The 20,463-nt window shown below is 27.8% G+C and overlaps 2 protein-coding genes across 2 annotated transcripts in view; one reads left to right on the top strand and one right to left on the bottom strand.

Moving 5' to 3' along the window:
• Window positions 1-2,681, bottom strand: part of LOC117175421 — a 15,235-nt gene extending 12,554 nt beyond the window's left edge. The window contains exon 1 of the mRNA XM_033365128.1: window positions 2,574-2,681. The gene's annotated coding sequence lies outside the window, so the exon portion shown is untranslated. The remainder of the gene's footprint in view (window positions 1-2,573) is intronic.
• Window positions 2,682-10,717: 8,036 nt separating this feature from the next.
• The window catches only part of LOC117174101 (unconventional myosin-Va), a 162,583-nt gene continuing 152,837 nt past the window's right edge, over window positions 10,718-20,463 (top strand). Inside the window, exon 1 of the mRNA XM_033362846.1 lies at window positions 10,718-11,075. Coding sequence (XP_033218737.1) covers window positions 11,049-11,075 — 27 coding nt within the window. The 5' untranslated portion in view covers window positions 10,718-11,048. The remainder of the gene's footprint in view (window positions 11,076-20,463) is intronic.

The following is a 20,463-nucleotide window of genomic DNA, read 5'->3' as shown; positions in this document are numbered from 1 at the left end:
ACTCGAAAAGCTTTGGAAAATGGTTCACAAAAAAAAATAGGCACGAAAAATCACGTTTTTTTTTTGTTTAAACTGCATTTTGGGATAATAAGTAAATTTTTTTAGGAATTTCATTGGCACCGTCGGAAAGAGGAGATCTTAAGCAATAAAAATATATGTGTCTCAATTTTTTCTAGTATCGAATAGTCTTAGTTCTTGGTCGTTGAAAAGCAGTGTACCGGTAGTGGCGTTTTGGCCGTTTAAGGGTTAATCAGACTATATGGAAAATAATATTTCAAATGCAATTTAATGTTATTTCCTGAAAAAAGATCCTACTCCTTCTTCACTCCATTAGGAATCGAATCACAAAACTTCTGATTTCCGGTCAGGTGCTAATAGCTTAATTGGAAAAGCACGTGACCGGAAATTAGAAGTTTTGTGGTTCGATTCCCAATGGAGTGAAAAATAGGGATATTCAATCCTTCCGTAATGCACACTTTGCATTCTCCGAACGCTATCTTTTTCTTTCCACGCCACATCCGCTGTCTCTTTTTATACCAATCTCTTGTTGTCACAACTGTTTATCTTTTTCTATCCCTGACTCTATCCCTGGTGTTCACAATTGCATATCTTTCCCTATTACTGTCTCTAACCTTGTTAGAGACATGAGCTTATCTTTTTCTATCTATGTTGTTCACAAATGTTTGTCTTTATCTATCCCTGACTAACCACTATACACGATATATCGTTTTAATATCTGTCCATTTGAGTCTACTCAAAAAGTTAGGATTTCTATCCGTTCCAAAATACTAATATATTTCGTGTTTCAAAGCCCCTGCAAAATAGTATTAAACCAGAAAGGGTTTTAATATCCACCCAAAAAATTTCCTAACTTTACGACTTACTAGTCGAAGTTCTAACTCTGCAAAGGCGTCTGCCGACCCTCCACTTATAGACAGTGCAACTGATTTCACGTGTGTCTGACTTTTACCGTCAGCCACCTACCGGGAACCTGCCAGGGATGTCCGAGTAAGTCAAGTAGTGCGCGTTTCGCTAAAGACAGTTGTAGATAAGCGGAGGATTCCTTAAGATAGAACGACTAGGATTCAAGAGGATAGGGCTATCTTATATTTCAGAAAAGGCAGAAAAGGATTCAATCAGATAGGAAAATAGGGATTGTAAATGACAGACAAAATTTTGAATTGCCTAAAGAATAGAACGGGATAGGGCTATCTTATATTTCAGGAAAGATAGAGAAGGATTCAATTAAATAGAAAAATAGGGATTAAAAATGATGGACATCATTTCAGATTGCCTATTGCATATAAAAGGATAAAGTTGGATAAACGTAGGATTCATGAAGATAGAAAGTCTAGAATTCCGAAATTTAGGGTTGACTTATGTTTGAAAATATATAGACAAGTTTTCAATTACATAGAAAGATAGGTATTGAAAAAGGCAAAATTTTGTATTGCATAATGGATAGAAATGAATAGAGGTGGATAATCTTTGGATACATTTGGATGTAAAGAATAGGATTCAAGAAAATGGGGCTATCTTATATTTTAGTAAAAATAGAAAAGGATTCAATTATATAGAAAGATAGGAATTGAAAAAATGTACGAAATTTGGGAATTGTCTAATGTATGGAAAAGGATAGAGGTGGATAAACCGAGAATTAGTTTGTATAGAATGAGTAGGATCAGAAGGATAGGGTTATCTCATCTTTTAGAAAAAGATTAAATTCTATGAGAAGATAGGGATTGAAAAAAATAGACTATATTTGAGATTGCCTAACGGATAGAAAAGGACAGACGTGATTAAGCGTAGAATTCATGCGGGCAAAAAGACTGGGATTCGAGAGGATAGCGTTGCATTATATTTAAAAAGATAGAAAAAGATTCAGTTAAATAGGAATATAGGGATTAAAAAGATAGAAAAAATGTTGTTCCGACTAATGGATAGAAAAGGATATTGGTAGATAAGTAGTAGTGGTGGATAGAAAGACTGATTTGAGAAAGATAAGGCTAATTTAAATTTAATAAAAGACAGAGGAAAATTCGATTACATAGGAATATAGGGATTAAAAAAGATACACAAGATTTTTGATTGAATAACAGATAGAAAAGGATAGGAAAGAAGATAAGGCTACCTTTGATTTCTATAAAGATAAAGAAGGATTTAATTTGATAAGGAGATAGGTATTTAAGAAGATAGACTAGATTTTTGATTGCCGAATAGAAAAAGATAGTCATGAACAAGCGAAGGATTCATTTAGATAGAGACACTAGGATAGGGATAGAGAGTGAAAAGAAAAGGATACATGTGGATTAGTGACAAGCAGACATGGATTTCAATCTTAAAGATAAAAAATGATTCAAACGGATAGAGACTCAATTTATTTAGTTCCAACAGGGAAGGTGCTTGATGCTTCCTTCGCTAAAGATGACCTGCTGAATTTGTATCGCAATCGTAAATCCCCAGCATCCAATCCAATGCTTGCGCTCATTATCGTTTCCAAATTTAGCAGACAATTGGTGAGGGATAGAATGATCGAGCAGCAGATAATAATGTGAAAAATCTAATTTACATACGTGAAGCTTTGGCGCGCTTTAATCGATCGATTTGTAACGAAATCTCTGCTATGGAGGAGGATCCCACATGTTTAAGACTGAATATCTGAACGAAGACTACAAGTAACACTGGCCTTCTCTGCAATTCCGCTGATAATACACAAAGATTATCAGTCGCATGCAAAGTAAATGTTTTTATTTTATGCAATATTTACATAACGGAAAACGTAAGATCATGTCCGCATTATTTAAATGATGAAGAATTAATTCTGCAGCCACTTTTACAGAGCTTACGTTTCATTAACAGGCCATACGTAATTAGAGGCCCACTGCTGCAAGCATTTTTGCAAGGACTTCGTAACGTAGCTTTAAGTCAAACTAGACTTGTTGGCGAAAATAGCCTGTCTGACACTGAATTTGAACGTCTTTGTCCTGTAACCAAAGAACAGTTTCGAGAATTGTTCATTTTTGGTGAGTGCCTCGTGAAGGTGGTTACAATTATGTGGGAAAGAGAGATTTGCTGATGTTTTTTATATAAAGTGCGTCAAGGTCTATCGGATGCTTTTCTCAAGGTCATGTTCCAATCTCCAAGTAAACAGTCAGTTAGTGGAGCCATCGCCACGGTCAGACAATCCTGAATGCAACGTTTCGTACCTAACAACATCGGATTTGACGCAATTATGAGAGAAGATTATACTGCCAGGCATGTTACTGATTTCGCTAATCAATTATATAATCCGGAACCACAAAATCCTCGAGTTATTGCGTGTGTTTATTGCTCATACTTTTACACTCATAAGAGCAGCAACTTCAGGGCTCTGCGACAGTCATATTGTGTTCACAAAGGACGGCACTTAGTCAAAACTGTATTACTAGTTGTACCTGATGGTTACATTCTCGACATTCAAGGACCGTACTTTTCTGACAGCCGTAATAATGATGCTGCTATATTACAACATGAATTCGCAATAGACGCTGACAGAATGAGAAGGTGGTTCCAAGAAGACGATATTGTCATTGCTGATAGGGGATACCGAGATGCCACTAATCTTTTGGCACGTTTGGGTATTATCTGGAAAATGCCTTTATTGGCTAGATAATGATTAAATCTCGCTCATGTCTTGCCTTCATTGGCTAGATAATGGCTAAATCGCACTCATGACTTGCCTACATTGGCTGGCTGTTGGCTAAGTCATTCTCATTTCTTGCCTTCATGGGTTCCATATTGATTTCCTCTTCATATCTTGTCTTTATTGGCTGAATATTAGCAATAAATGACAAGTTCACATTGAATGACCTTGAAAAATGACCTGTGTCTTAAGGCTATGACTTTCTTTGCATTTCCCCGTTAGAGCTCAATAACTTTCATAGGGAACATTTTTTCCGCAGAGCTGCAGTTTTCGAGATATTTGCTAATGTTTCTTAAAAGGGTTGGATGTTTAACCCTCTATAACTCGAAAACTGTCCATTTTCGGACTCTGTGCCCCATAACACTTTTGATCGAGAGATTGAGAACTACAATTTTACGAAGTTTAATAAAAATCGACCGAAAGCCATTTCATGTACGTTTGCTTCGGGGTCCTTTTTTACCAACTATGAAATAAAAACCAAACATAAACCACAACTTCATAATATTTTCTGAAGGGAATATTAGGGAATTTTTTGCGGTAAGCCTGATATAATATTCTTGTTAGTAAACTATTTGCTTCATATTTCTATTTCTATATATTTTTTTTGCAGTTGCTTCTTCCTAAGGATCATCTTTTTAGTTGTAAATTTTATTATTTGTTTAAAAATTGAACAACTTCAGAAAATTCATCTTTTTTCATTAAAAATTCAAGTGTTTCTATAAGAATTCATCTTTTCAGGTTAAAATGCAAATATTTTCGTAGAAAATTGCTTTTTTGTTAAAAATTCATACTTTAGTGTTGAAAAATTTAACTAAAATCTTTTTTGGATAAAAATTTAACTTTTTTTAATATTTATATTTTTTATTCAAAAATGTATCTGTTTTAGTGTATATATTTCAATTTTCTTGGATAAATGCAACTGTTTGGTTAAAAATTCCACAATTTTCTTTGAAAGTGACCCTTTTTTTTGAAAATTCAAATCAGCGATTCTAATATTTGCTATAAAAATTTCAATTAAAAAATCTAAAATTAAAATCTTAAGCCAAACGACTTAAAAAGATAGATTGTTCTACAAATGTTCTTCATGTCATTTTTCGATAAGACGCATGGCTTTCGTTTTATCCGCTAAAAATATTATAAGAAAAATAATATTTAATTTTTCGACTAAGCTAAACAAGGAACGAAAAGTTGTATAAATTTTTTGGCAATAGACTTTTTTTATCGTGAGAAATACCATTAAAAATAACACATTCCGTACATATTTCTTACTATGAGTATGAATAAATATTAATGCAAAATCATAAAATAAATATTAAAGTAACTCTCTGTTTCCAAGCAACTTCTCTATTTTCCAATTTGATTAAAACATTTGATTAAAAATTTGACTATTTTTTGAAAATTAATTTTTTTTTATTGAGGAATCATTTTTTACTAAAAATTTAGACATTTCATATTTGGTACCAAATTGATTCTTTTATTTATAGAAAAATTAACTAATTTTTTTAAACTCAAACTAATTTTCAAGCAATGAATTTTTTGTATTTGAAGTTTCACCATTTTAGTTGAAAATTCATATTTTCCGGTTTTAAATTGAACGTTTTGTAAATAATCCGTCTTTTTAGATTAAAAAATTCAGCAATTAGGTCTAAAATTCAATTATTTGGTTTAGTATTGATATTTATTTGCAAAAAATCACCCACTTGGATAAAAATATAACTTTTTGAATCAAAATTTAATTATATGCTAAATAATTCACTTTTTTCTGATCAATCATATTTTAGGTTTGAAAATTAAACAATTCTGTTAAAAATGTTGCATTTTGTTAAAAATTCGTCTTTTTCAGTAGAATATAATTCTTTTTATTGGAAATTCAACTTTTTGGTTAAAAATTTAACTATTTAGTCAAAAATTCATCTTTTTTATTTGAACGTCGAACTAATTTGTTAAAATTTAATCTTTTTATATTTTGGGTTATTGGTTGTAAGTTCGTGTTAGTGAAAAAATTATTCTTGTTTCTTCAGTATTCATCTTTTTAGTTGAGGATTTAACATTTGCCTGGACGTATGGCCAGAGGAGAGTAAAACTGCAGAAAACTATATTAAAATGAGATTGTTGCGGTTTTTTCTGAAATTTGTTATATTTTGTCCATTTTTCAAATAAAGTAAAGTAATACTGAATTCAACTTAACAAAAATAATAGTTTAACCAATTTATTATTATTGTCAATAATATCATCTTTGCTTAGTGGTAGAAAGTTGCAGTTTGTTCTGAAATTTTTTACACTTTGTCTATTTTTCACTTTGAGTGACTTAATGATTAATTAAATCTAGCAAAAAAAATTGTTAGAGGAAAACTATCATTGTTTATAACTATCTTCACATATATTATGCCAGATAATTTCGTTTTTTCTGATATTTTAAAGTTTTTGTTCACTGTTCACTTACTGAGGTAAGAATTAATGCAAGTTATCAAAAATAGTGTTTTGAACATTTATTGTTGCTTACATCTGTCTTTTCATAGAAAAGTGCTACAAAAGTTACGGGTCTATTTTAAATGTTTATTTTTTCTTTGCCTTTTTATTAATAAACAGATAATAAATAAATAAATATAAGAGAGAATCATATTTTAAACCATCTCCTTCTTTTTAACAATATTTTTTTTTTAAATAAAGCACATATTTTTTATATTCTTGAAATTTACTGTATGGAGCATATCAAATATACATATTTCTTGACGTAATCACTAATTTTTTTAATTTAATATTAATATAAGTATTTAATAAATGTTTCTAAGAAACAGGAGAAGAAAATTTCAGAAAAATCCGCAAAATTCCCATCATTACTATAGAATATGATAGTTATGAACAATAATCAATTGTTTAAATGATCATTTTTGTTACCGTAAATTAATTATTACATTACTAAGTAGAAAATGAACAAAATTGTTGAGAGTTGAGAAAACACCTCAAGTTTTTGGCCCTTATCTAAGAAAAGATAGTTATAAGCAATAATAAATTTTTTTTTAACTTTTTCGGCAAAATTATTTTTTTTTTCGGCAAATTATTTTTGCATATAATTAAAAATTGTACAAAAAATGGATCATTTTTTTAACCATTATTTTCTAGCATTTTTTAAAAGAGTGTTGCTAAAACAATGAAAATTGCTTAAACAATTATGTTTGTTGAAATTAATAAAGTATTACTTCCCTCTACTAAAAAATTTGACAAAAAGTGCGAATTTGTTTTTAAAACTGCGACTCGACAGAACATTTCTGAATACAATAATTAATTGCTTAAATAATGTATGTTAACATAAATTTATCAGCAGAAAGTAGTACTTAATGCATTAAAAAAAATTTTTATTTTTTAAAAACGCAAATTTTTTTAATTAACCTCAAGAACTCGTTAAACCCAATTTTTTACTTTTGGCGTTTCTTGTGGGACCCTATAAAACATAGGGTACTATTTAAAAAACGATATTTTTTCTTTTTTTATGACTAATTGTAAAAAAAATTTAATTTCAACAAGATTCACATAATGCTTTTTTCATATGGAAATTTACGTGTTAAACTTTATAGGGCTTGCGCCACCTCTAAATATTATATTTTACCAAACAAAAAAAAAAGATTTATTTTGTGAGGGTTCGAACAAATTTCTGGACGATATGCATGACAATTTAAAAAAATTGGATCGCCCTACTCTTTATGCAACAAGGATTTAATTTTAAATTAAAAATCCGTGGGCGGGTAATTTGAAGCTGATGTGCGCTCAGTGGTAAAACAATGCAAATCGCATGTCACTTGTCAGATTATGTGCTGATTTACGTTGTTTGTTATCGCCATGACTAACCTATTAATTTACTTGAAAATAAAATTACTTATTACTAGTGGGTGAGCTATGTTTATTTAATTAATTATTTATATTCTGCAATATTAATCAATAATATAGGTGCGCCAATTTAAGTTATCAAAAGCTCATTTTTCCGACTTAAGACCAGAAAATTTTTCGAAAATTTAAATTACATAGATTTTTTTTTAACAAATATTTTAGACCTAATTAAAGTAACGGTTAACGATAAAGGTCAAAAGAACTAACTTGTGTTTTTTTTAACTTCGAAATTTCACGAATCATAACTTCGCAGACATTTTTTTTCTTAAATGGAAAAATTAGTAGGTATCGCCTAATTTCATCTAAAAAACAATATATTTTGTTGCTAATAGATTCTTTTTATACGACTTGAATTGATGGATAATGGGCAGTAATTTTTTGTATTTAGGATTTGCAAAGTGAAGACTTCATTTTCAAAGTCCGCTCATTTTTCCTCGACTAATTTTTCAATTTCCTTGATCGTTAATATTCAAATATCGGAATTTCAATTTTGTAATATTTTTAAAATTATTTCAGATACAAATTTAGAATTATTTTTAATTGATTAATTTAAAGAAAAACATTCCAAACAAAGAAGAAGAATTTTTAACCAAAAGCTGCATTTTCATTATAAACAAAAGAAATTTCTTCTAAAATAGATGACTTTTTAAATCAAAATGATCAATTTTCAACTACAAAAAAAGCAGTTGAATTTTCAGTTGAAAAAACATTTTAGTTGGCATTTCACGATAAAAATATGAATTTTTAAACAAGAAATAGGTTCAATTTTCAACAAAGCAGAATTTTCAACTAAAAAGTATGACTCTTTAGCAAAAAAGTTTAATTTTCAACCGAACAGTTGCATTTTTATCCAAGAAAGATAAAATTTCTGTCAAATAGGAATAATTTTTTATGAAAGTAAAAAAAAAAAAATTTGAAAAAACAGTAGAATTTTCATCCAGAACAGATTTTAATTCTTTTTCCAAGACAAAAATATTAACTTTAAACAAAAAGTAAATTTATACCAAAAATTTTTTTGAAACCAAAAATATGAATTTTCTCTACGAAAATTGAATTTTCAAATAAAAATATTATTTTTTAGTAAAAAAACAAGAAATTTTTTTTTATTTAAAAAACGGAGCATTTTCTACTAAAAAAGGTAAATCTTAAGAAATTGGAAAGGTTACACTGACTGTTTAAAAATTAATTAAAAAAAAATTAATTAAAGGAAAGGCTTCAGCCTAAACAGTTACATTTTCAAACAAAGACATAAGCCTTCAATCAAAAGAATAAATTTTTAACGATGTAGTTTAACCTTTTCATGAAAAAATTTAATATTTCTGCTAAAACAGGTGCATTTTTAAATCAAAAAGATAAATTTTCAAAAAACGAACTTATTTCAACCAAAAAGGATGAATTTTTATTAAAACAGTTTAATTCTCTAATCAGTAGTTTCAGTTTCATTAACAATTTAAAAAAATGAAAATTGTGGATAAACAACACAAGCTATGAAAAAAATAGAAAAAGTTGCTGTTCAAAATAATAACGAAAAATCATTCAAATTTGTCATGGATAATTTTTTATATAAAACGTAGTTTTTGTTTTAATCGTAAAAATAAAATTCAAAATAAAAAAATTAAATTGGTAGAAAAACGACACAAGGTACGAACTAACACTAACAAACAAAAGTCGTTCACCCAAAAAAGATCTACAAATTTGTTTTTAATCAGTTTTTAATAAAACGAGTAGATTTTCTTTTAATCGGCAAAATGAAGATTAAAAATGAAAAAATTAAATTTTTAGAGAAACGACACAAGAGACGAAAAAAATAAAAGACAAAAGTTTTTAAACCAAAAAAATATCTACAAGTTTGTTATAAACTCTGGTTATAGCAAAAATATTAAAAATTAAAAATAAACTTTTGGAGAAATAACACAAGATACAATAACATGTTATTTTAAAACATTTTTGGCCTAATTTATATCTACATTGAATATAAACAAGCTAAGTTTGTGGAAAAACGACACAAGTTTCAATAAAATGTTTAATAATAATTTTTATTTATTTGAAATGCGTATTTTTTATAATAGAAAAGACAATGAAAATACTTTTGTTTCAATGCTAAGGTTAGGCAATAGGGTGATCCAAAAATGCATGGAAAAATATTATTGCCTTCAAGAGGACAACGACCCCCCCCCCTATTTTATTCCAAATCCAAAAAAAGAAATTCCCTAATTTTATTTTTTTTTATTTTAACAGGCGCCGGTTTTGACTTGAAGTTTCCCTAACACAACCCAAGAGTACCTGAAAACTACCCTTAAAATAAAAAATGTCAATTCTTAAAAAAAATCGAAATTTTGAACACTGTATTCTCGTCTTTTTTTACTTAAAATTATTAATATTGGTCTAGTGAAATATTTATTAACATTAGTTCATTAACTTTTAATTGTTCCAACAAATGGAATGTGTTTCAATATTTTTTTATAAAAATTATTAATATTTCTTCAGTGAAATACTTATTAACATTCTTTGATTAATTTTATTTTTAAAACAATTTTTTAATAAAAATTATGACTTAAATATAACTAATAAATTAATTATTATTATATAAATTATTAATCAGTAATTAATTATTACAGATAAATATTCCATTAGACACACCGTAATAATTTTTGTTTAAAAAAAATTTGAAACGAAATTATTCAAACAAGTTATGTTTTAAAACAACAAACACTCTATCTCGATGAAAATATTATTTTCAAAAGTCACTGAATAATGAATTTGTCTTATTGGCCATGATGGCGTTATTCAATTAAATTACGTTCGATTGGCGCTTTTTCCCTATTTACTTTAGTTAATATTATGAAATAACTGATTCATCTGTTAAAATTCAATAAGCTGAATAATTAGTAAAAATTTTACTAATTACTTTAGTAAATATTATGGAATATTTAATTATCAGTCAAAAGTCAATAAACTGATTTGATTAGTAAAATGTTTGCTAATTCAAATTTCAAAGTAAGAGAGTACAGTACATTTTTGTGTTCCCAAAGAGTTGGCTCGGGCTCTTCTTCGCCTTCGACCGAGCCTGTCTCGTGTGTAGGAGTGGGACACGGGGCGCACAATCCGAACCGATAGTAAACCCACCAGCTCTCGTGGCTACCAGCTGTGTGAGTGGTTCCGCGATCGTGTCTTCCCTGTGTGAAGTCCAGTCGAGGCAAAACGTGCGCAAGGTGGCCAGGTGGTATCGCCGCGTCCACGTTGCATACCAGAAATTTTCAAAAATCGCGCGTCAACAAATTTTTCAAAAATCCCCAATCTGCCCTGACCCTCTTCCACGTGACCGCGATGTTCCTCCGAAGTGGTGATTGTGATCAGTTGATTATTATTATTATTAACAGGCAAATGTCACAGCTCAACGGTAGGCACACACGCTGTGTGTAGGATTTTACCTGTGGTTTACTAACACGCATTCAAACCGAGGAATACATACACAGGAGAAATGACAACGAGGGAGCTTTACGCAAAGGTAAGACTTGAGCTTTTTAAAGAGAGCGCCGCGTTGTTCTAGAGGGTGAGAGCTTGAAAGCTCGTATCTAGAACACCCAGGGATTTCCTTCAAAAAATAGGATCGATGGGTATGACCCTATTTCGAGTCAATTTTTATTTTCATTTAAGGCCGTCTACTGCAATTTCGGTACGAATAGCAGGAATTTTTCGGTATGCATTTTCGGGGGAAGGGGGTTTTTGCACCGAAATTTTTGTACGTAAAATCGAATTTTTTCTATATATGTAAACTTTGTTTATTTAAAATGAATTTGTCATCGAAAGGGTGGTTTTTATTGGGAATGCTTTCTTGATTTGGGAATATTAAGAGAAGATTTGTTTTTGTATCAAATCGATGTGGATGAAGGTTTTGTTGGAAGTGTGCAATATAGCTGCGCACGAAATGTAACTTTCGCCTGGGAAGAGATCTAATTTCGAGGGAGGATTACCTTTGTTACTTGAGCTCATTGATACGATTTGGGAAGATTGCGGAAGAACATTTCTTGAAATAAGTAGGTACATATTCCTTAAGAATTTTAAAGTTAGGTGTCATTGATGCAATAAATGTTTTTGTGTGAAAATTTTGGTACCGAGATTGATGTAAACATAACAATATCTTACAATTAGATAATCTGAAAGTGAAAGTGAGTACAAGAAAAAAATGTGGATCTAAATTTGACATGTGACCAGCGAAATTTAAAATAATTGTTTTGATGATTTTCATAAGGATAAATTTAAAACTGTGGCATTTCTTTTTGATCTTTGTTTATAAACAAATATTACAGAGTAAGTCATAGATTTTCGGCACTTTGCAAACAATTATACTTTGAAGAATAAAAAAAGAAACACTTAGAGAAATACTGGTTTTGAAAGAAAAGTATGTTTCTCTTATTTGTTTTGTTTTGCACCACTTAAAAATATTTTTCACACAAACAGAATTATATTATTGCATGATTATGTATAATTTTTTTGCAAAGGGATAATGTTTACTATTAAAAGATTTCATTTGAAACAAATAATTTTTCTAGCCTTACATTTAAGAGAAAGTTCCATTTCTATCAAGAAGCAACAATCAGATTTCTCAATTTGGATAGATTTATGTAAAAAAAAAAATGCATTAACTTGTGGCAAAATGTCATCTGTTTAGCTTGTGAATCTCATTGGATAAGATTTAGTTTCTAGGGAGGTTTTCGGTTCTTACTTGAGTTCATTGATATGATTAGGAATTGTGGAAACCATTTCTTGAAATAAGAATACATTCGTTAAGAATTTCAAAGTTAGGTGTCATTGATTCAAGAAATGTTTTCGTGTGCAAATTTTGGATACCGAGGTTGATGTAAACATAACAATATCTTACAATTAGATAATCTGAAAATAAAAGTGAGACAAAAAAAGGGATGTGGATCTTTTTATAAAAGAATATTTTTGATTCCTGAATGTCAAAATTTACTTGTAGCAAGTACTTTTAGCATTTGACAGTTGATATCTTAAATTATATCTTTGAATTGACTATGTGACTAGTGAAATTTAAGATAATTGTTTTGATGATTATCACAAGGATGAATTTCAAAATTTTGGTATGTGTGCTTGATCCTTGTTTATAAAAAGATATTGCAGAGTAAGTTACAGATTTTTAGCACTTTGCAAACATTGATACTTTGAACATTCGAAAACTAGATTATGTGATTCATGATTCAGATTGTATTTGTTTTCAGTTGCTACATGGGAATACCAATTTGAATTTTATCAAGCTACAAATACATGAATCCTATTTCTCAAATCATTTGAATAGATTTATTGAAAAAAAGAGAATAAGGTGACCCTTGTAACAAAGTTTCATCATTTTAGCTTGTAAATATTGAATCTTGAGTAAAGTGATATTTCCAATTATTAAAAAGCCCATGGCGCCTTTTTCGTTCAATATATCGAAACTGTCTCGAAAAATATCGTCGTCGGGAAACCTATGTTTATGATTGATTGGAGGTGTCATTTTATTTTATTCTTTCTTTTAAAGAAATATTGCAAATTTCAGGAATTTTTATTGTTATTGTGGCTTTCTTGTGTATTGTAAACAAAGGCAAATTAATGAAAAATTCGTCTCGCAGATAGATTTATTGGGGAACTTCAACCTTTTGATTAATTTTGTGAATAATTTTTTCGAAAATCTAATTATTAAAAGTACATGACGCCATTTTCGATGTGTCTCTAAACTATTGTTGTTGGGAAACCCGTAATTATTATCGCAAGAATTTTGAATAAAATTCTTTAGAATGGAAAGTCTAAAAACTTTAGACTGATGAAAAATGTGAGGTTTCTTTAAAAAGTTATTATTAATTCAATAATTTCAATCAATGGAACAAATCTTTCTAGCACTTTTTAATGCAAAATTTAATGTTTTCCATTTAAGCAACAGAACATAGAATCCCAGCAGTCAAAGTTAATTAAAATACTTTTTTCACCTACAAGATTAAAAATTGAAAAATTGAGCAAATGGGTATTTTTAATAAAAAATTATTACATTTCACAGATAAATTTTTTTAGCAATTTACATTTTCGCTTTGGTTAGCGTTGTTCACCAGAAATTTATATTTTTAAACAGAAAACATTAGATTTGAAAGGCTCAAAATTAGTATTTGAAAATACAAATAACCATACATAGTTCTAACAAGATTTGAAATATTTAAATAGTTTCAGGTTACATTAATTTTTTACAAGGAAATCGATTATTTGAAACCAAATCATTGGAGTTCAAAAAAGATTTTAAATTTTGGAACAATTGTACGTCATGCTGACAATTTTTACAGGAAATCGATTATTTTAAGCAAAAAACTTTAGGTTAAAATCAGATTTACAGTCCTAAAAAATATCGTGTTATATTATTTTTTTTTATAAAATTGCTTTTGTTAATAAAAATTCATGAAATTTGACAGAATATTTACAATATTCGTACAATAAAAGGTCATATTAGCCTTTTTAGTCGAAAATCGCTTACTTTAAACAAAAATATTATGCATTAATATTAAGAAGTTAAATAATTTTGTAATAATATTAATTTTGTATTTTAACTAAAAAATGTCGTGAGATAGTTAAAAGAATAATCGCGTGCATAGCTTGCGTGTTTTTATCAAGTAAAAGTAGATTTTGTGGGATAGGTCACTGATCAGATAACAATTTATGTTGGGGATTGACTATGCATTGTAATATGTCGTTTTCGTGTAGATCATTGTCATCCCTTGAAAAAATCACTTATTTAAATCATAATTTACAATGTAAAATTCAGTTTTCATGACAAATTTGTGTATCTACAGCAAAAAAATGGTTAGTTGGGCCAATTATTTAGTTTGTAAAATATGGTACTGCTATTGTATTAGTTGATACGGCTATTTTATTAGTTGGCACAACAATTTCATTATTTGCCGTGTATATTCAATTAGTACCAAACACTAATACATGGTTGTCCAAACTAATGAAATTGCAATACCATATATGACAAAGCAAATAGTTGGCCCAACTAAACTGAGTTTTCAGAGTATGACATCATTGTTGTTTCAGCCTGAAAGAGTTGAAATTGAACGATCAATTTAAAGTTAACTATATTTTGTACCTATGAAGATACACTTCAAAACAAGGCCATCATGACATTTCTTGTTACAAATGTAGCTTATCAACTCTAAATATGTACTTTTCATTCAAAAACGTATCTGCTTCTTCTTTTTCTGCAGCATCAATTTCATTAAAAAATAATCCTAAGAAGGTTTTGATAAATCCTCAGTAAAACACAATAGAAATTTTGTTAGTTCGAGACAATGTTTTAAGAAACCATTTTTGCTAGAAATTTGCAGGTATACTACAAGCTTTGTCTCAATATCTTGTTCTTCTTTAACTCTTTTTTCTATTTTTCCTTTTTCTCATTCATCTTTGCCTTCTTCTGCTCTCTAGGAGAAAAAATGTAAATGAATCTAAAACCGGTTTTTCGCGTTAGAATAATTTACCAACGAGCTTACAGTGAGTGGGTAATCAATTGAGAGATGGCTTCAAACCATTGATAAAGTCCACCTATCTATTATTTAATTTATTACTCATTTTCTGTGCGGTTTTACTTTTATTTAGTCGTTTTCTCTGAAAAATGTTTTGTGTTCTACATATGAAGACTTAACGTTATGTCACATGACGAACTCGCGATGTTGACACAGTCGTACAGATTGTATGTTAACGGTCTTCTATCGCTAAGATGTTCAGACACTTACTATGTTTGCTAAAGAACTTCTTACCGTTTTTAGTATCACATAAATAATATTTTTGACTTTTTACTTCTTTAAATCATGCAGAATACGCCAATTGACCACAAGTCATGAATATTCTATACAAGAAGTGTTAACCATAATTGCAGTGCTGCCACAAAATCACTTAAGTCACTTGTAGTCATATTTTAATCACTTTTTCAATAAAAAGTCTTTATAGACACTTTTTTAAAAGAAAATATTATTTTAGTCACTTTAATTCATCCCACTTTAGATTTTCTCTAAAAAAAAATAAAATTTAATCAGTTTTTTTTTTTTGCTTAAATGCGAACTGAATTAATCTGCGAAGTAAATTAAATGCGAACTAATTAATTAATTAATTTGGTTAAAAGTCAATTATTTTTCATTGAAAAGTTTACTAAATACAATAAATCAAATCTTCTGCATTTGGTTAAGGCATTCCCTGGGTAAAAATTTTATTACTGAATTGAAAATTCAACTGACCTTCTTTTATGAAAATTCTTTTTTTCATGTTTAAAAGACAAGCATTTTCGAAAACATTTGGCTTTTTAACATAAAAACTCTACAATCTAAAAAAATTAACTCTTTTAGTAGACAATTAATCCTTATTGTTAAAAGTTTACTTTATTTGCCAATTTATCTCTTTGGTTGAAAATTAAAATATAATTTTGGAAATTTTTTTAAAAATTATTTTTGTTCACTTTTAATGGCAATTTATCTCTTTGGTTGAAACGTGAACTAATTTTTAAAATTTCTTTTTATTTTTGAATTTATTATTTTAAATTAATAATCAATCATTTTGTTTTTAGTTAAAAATAAATTAAGTTTTTTGGTTGCAAATTCAATTATTTTCTTAAAAATGTATGCATTTTGTTGAGAATTTTTTTTATTTTTTAGAAAGTTAATCTTCCTTGTTGTGACTTCATTTTTTCGTTAAAAATCCAACTACTTTATTTAAAATTCACGTAATTTGTTGAAGATTAAACTTTTTCATTGAAAATTGATGTATTTTGTTGGAAATTTATCTTTTTGGTAATAAATTAAGTTTCATGGTGTAAAAGTCATATTTTTGGTTGAAAAATTAACTATTCAGTTACAAATTTGTGTATTTTTTGAGAATTCGTATTTTTTTGTAGGAAATTAATCTTCTTGGTTGAAAATTCATCATTCTGGTTAAAAATTCAACTTTTTGGTCTACAATTGAAGTACTTTTATGAAAATCAGTCTTTTTGATAATAAAGTAAGTTCCCTAGTTAACAATTCAACCATTTGGCTAAAATTGAGTTTATTTGGTTAAAAATGCGTATTTTTTGGTAGAAAATTTATCTCCCTATTTGAAAACTCATCTTTTCGGTCGAAATATCAGCTTATTTGTTAAAAATTTCTTCTTTTTTTGGTAGAAAAGTCGGATTTTGTAGCTAAAAGATAACTTTTGTGTTGAAAACTCAACTTATTTTTAACCAATTTTTCTTTTTGGGTTGGAAAAGCCAAACTTTCTAGTTAAAAATTAAGCTGCCATATTTAAAAATTAACTTTTCTTATGAAAATTGATCTTTTCGGGTTTAAAAGACAAGGATTCTCGAAAACATTTGACTTTTCAACATAAAAACTAAAAAATTGAAAAAGAAACTCTCTTTAGGTAGAAAATGATTTTTTTTCTTAAAAATTCCTGTATTTTGTTGAAAAGTCATCTTTTGGGTAGAAAATGTATCTACTCTTGTAGAAATGTAATCACTTTTGGTTAAAAATACAACTGTTTGGTTGACAATTAATGATCACTTTTGGTCGAGGATTCAACAGTTTTGTTAAGAATTAATTTTTTGGTTGAAAATTAATCATTTTGTTTGCCAATTCATCTCGTGTGTTTACGAATTGAAATATTTGTATGAAAATTCGATTTCCTTTTTGGTCGACAATTAATTTTTTTACCGAATATTCAAATAATCCATTTTTGATTGAAAATTTATATTCTTTTAGTCGTAACTTCAAATATTATGTTAAAAATTCGTCTTTTTCAGTATTAAATTAATCTTCTTGGTTGCAAATTAATTTTTTTTTTCTTGAAAATTTGTTTTTTTTTGTTTTTGTTAAAAAATGTATCTTTTGGTTCAAAAATGAATCATTTTTGGATGAAAATTTTACTATTTGGTTAAAAATGTATATGCACTTTGGTGAAAATTCATTTAGTTGGTTAAAAAGGTATGCATTTAGTTAGGAATTCGTTTTTTTTTTGTTGTTATAGAAAATTAATCTTCCTGGTTGTGAATTCATCTTTTTTGTTGAAAATGTATGTATTTTGTTGAAAATACTTTTTTTTTATAAAATTAATCTACTTGGTTAAAAATTCGACTATTTGGTCTAAAATTGATGTAGTTTTTTTTAATCCGTCTTTTTTGATAATAAAATAAGTTTCTTGGTTAAAAATTCTACTATATTTGGCTAAAATTTCATGTATTTTGTTTAAAATTCGTCTGTTTTGGTAGAAAATTAATTTTCATAGTTTAAAGTTAATCTTTTTTGATGAAAATTCAACTGTTTGGTTTAAAATTTATGTAATTTGTTGAAAACTCGTATTTTTTGTAATAAAATAAACTTCTTGGTAGAAAATTCATTAGTTTTGTTAGAAATTTATGTATTTTATTGAAAATCCATATGCTTGGCTAAAAATATATGTATTTAAATGACAATTCCTATTTTTTGTATTGACTAAAAAATCTTTCTTGGTTGAAAATTGAACTCTTTTTGAAAATTTGGGTTTTTCATTTGAGAACAAAGTTTTTTCCGGTAGAAATTTCTTTTTTGTTGTTGTTACAAATTCAATGGTTTGGTTAAAAATAAATCTCTTTTAGTTGAGGATTAAACATTCTTTCGAAAACTCTTCTTTTTTCTTTAAATTCGACTGCTTTTGATTTGAAAATTAAAATCTTTTCGTTGATAATTAATGGTTTTAACTCAGAATTTAACTATTTCATTTTTAGTAAGAAATATATCTTTTTTGGTAGACAATTCAACTATTTGGTTGAGAATTCATGTATTTTGTTAAAAAGTAATGTGATTTAATACAAAATTAATCTTCTTGGTTGAAAATTTATTTCTGGTTAAAAAATCATCTACTTTTTTAAAATGATAATGTTTTTATTTATAGAGTGCTTTATTATTAAATTTAAAACGCATGTCTTGAACATGTGAAACTTTTTAAGGCGTCCCGTTCGATTATTAAATAAAGCTTTCGTTATTCTTGTTTTTTCTCAAAATCCGCAAATAAAACTATGATTTCTTTTTTCTTGTGCAAAAGTAACAATGTACAAAAACACCGATTTAATTGTTTAGTATATAAATATCCTTATTTTAACCAGATGCAATAAGCATTAAAGATGTTTATTTTATTTTAAAAAAACTGAATTTGCAATTTCTTCAGACAAAGGAATATTGCCTCTGAACTCAATTTTCAATTAAAAATACAGATCGCTCCTTTTTATAGCCAATCCTACATAATTAGATTTTCAGATGGGATATATAATAGCGGCTATCTGGATGCTTAAATTTACGATTTGATCAAAGAAATTATGAATGTACGTGATGGGAGTTTGCCTTGGTTCTCTCAATAATCGATTTTTACGAAGCACATTTTGATTTCAATATGGAGGCGAGGAGGGTTACAATAAATTATTTAAATTTAATCGACCTCTTGCCCAAGATTCATTGGTAAAAGGTTACTTGATAAAAATAACTTATCTAGTTTAAACGATTTTATGGCAAATTGATGTGAAATAAATTGCATATCTAAATTAACAGGGCTGCTACAGGTTAGTTGAAAATTCATCTATTTTGGTAGAAATTTTATATTTTTTTGTTAAAAATCACAACTGTTTGGTTGAAAATCAATTATTTTTGGTTGAGGATTCAAATACTTTGCTGAAAATTCGTTTTTTTTTGTTTTGTTTAATTCGACTATTTTTGGTTCAACATTAAAAACTTTTTGAGTTACAATATCAACTATCACATTTGCCGTTGAAAATTCATCTTTCTTGGTTGAAAATTCAACTACTTATTCGAAACTGGAAGTACCTTATTAAAAATTCATTTTTTGGTTAATAATTCATCATTTTATTTGAAGAACTTATTTTTGTTCATACTTTAACTATTTTAACGGTTACTTTGAAAATTTATTTAATTTTGTAGAAAATTCATTTTTTAATTGAAAATCAAATTGATATATTTTTGGTTAGAATTCCTGGGTTTTTTTTTTGTTTGTTTTACCTTTCTATCTGAAATTTTAATTATTCTACATTTAGTGAGAGGTTTGTCTTTTTTGGTTAATAATTCATGTATATTGTTAACAAATTTGTCTTTTTTCATAGAAAATGTATCATTTCGGTTAAAAATTTTGATTGAATATTAATTATCTTATTTAAGTCCTCATTTATTTGTTTGAAAATTTAAATATTTTGTTAAAAATTTGTTTGTTCCTTAAGTAAAAAATCGCACTGTCTATGGTTACGGAATTTTCTGTAACTCCTTTTCCAGCTTGTTCAAAGCAAAAGTTATGGAAAATTCCGTAATCATAGATAGTGCCTTAAAATTTTAACTTGCAAACTGAGAATGTGAGTATTTTAAATTTTCTATGAAATATTTTCTTTTTAAGTTGAAAAATTCACATATTTTTTGTAAATTTCTCTCTTCTTCGTTGAAAATTTATACTTTTTGGTTGAAAATTCAATTACTTTATTTTAAGTGAAACTACTTGAATAAAATTCATTTTTTTATTTTTAAATTTGACTTCCATTTTTTGTGGAAAATGTGTCTTTTTAGATCGAAATTTAATCATTTTGGTTACAAATTCTTTTCATTGGATGAATATTCTATTTTTTTAATGTAATTTTTTTCATCGGAAATTGTAGCTCTTTGACTTTTAGTTGGAACTTTATTTACTTTAGTTCATAATTCAACTTTTTGGTTGAACATTCAACGGTTTGGATAAAAATTCATGTTTTGGTTAAATATTTATTATTTTAGTTAAGAATTTATTCATTTACTTGAAAATTTGTTTGTTTTTTTTCATTTAAGTTACAAATTATATTTTTAAACTTAAAATGCAACTATTCCCAG

Source organism: Belonocnema kinseyi, chromosome 6, assembly GCF_010883055.1.
Source record: "Belonocnema kinseyi isolate 2016_QV_RU_SX_M_011 chromosome 6, B_treatae_v1, whole genome shotgun sequence".
Classification (NCBI taxonomy): Eukaryota; Metazoa; Arthropoda; class Insecta; order Hymenoptera; family Cynipidae; genus Belonocnema; species Belonocnema kinseyi.
The sequence above is the reverse complement of the archived record's forward strand: the minus strand, read 5'-3'. Positions and strand labels throughout refer to the sequence as shown.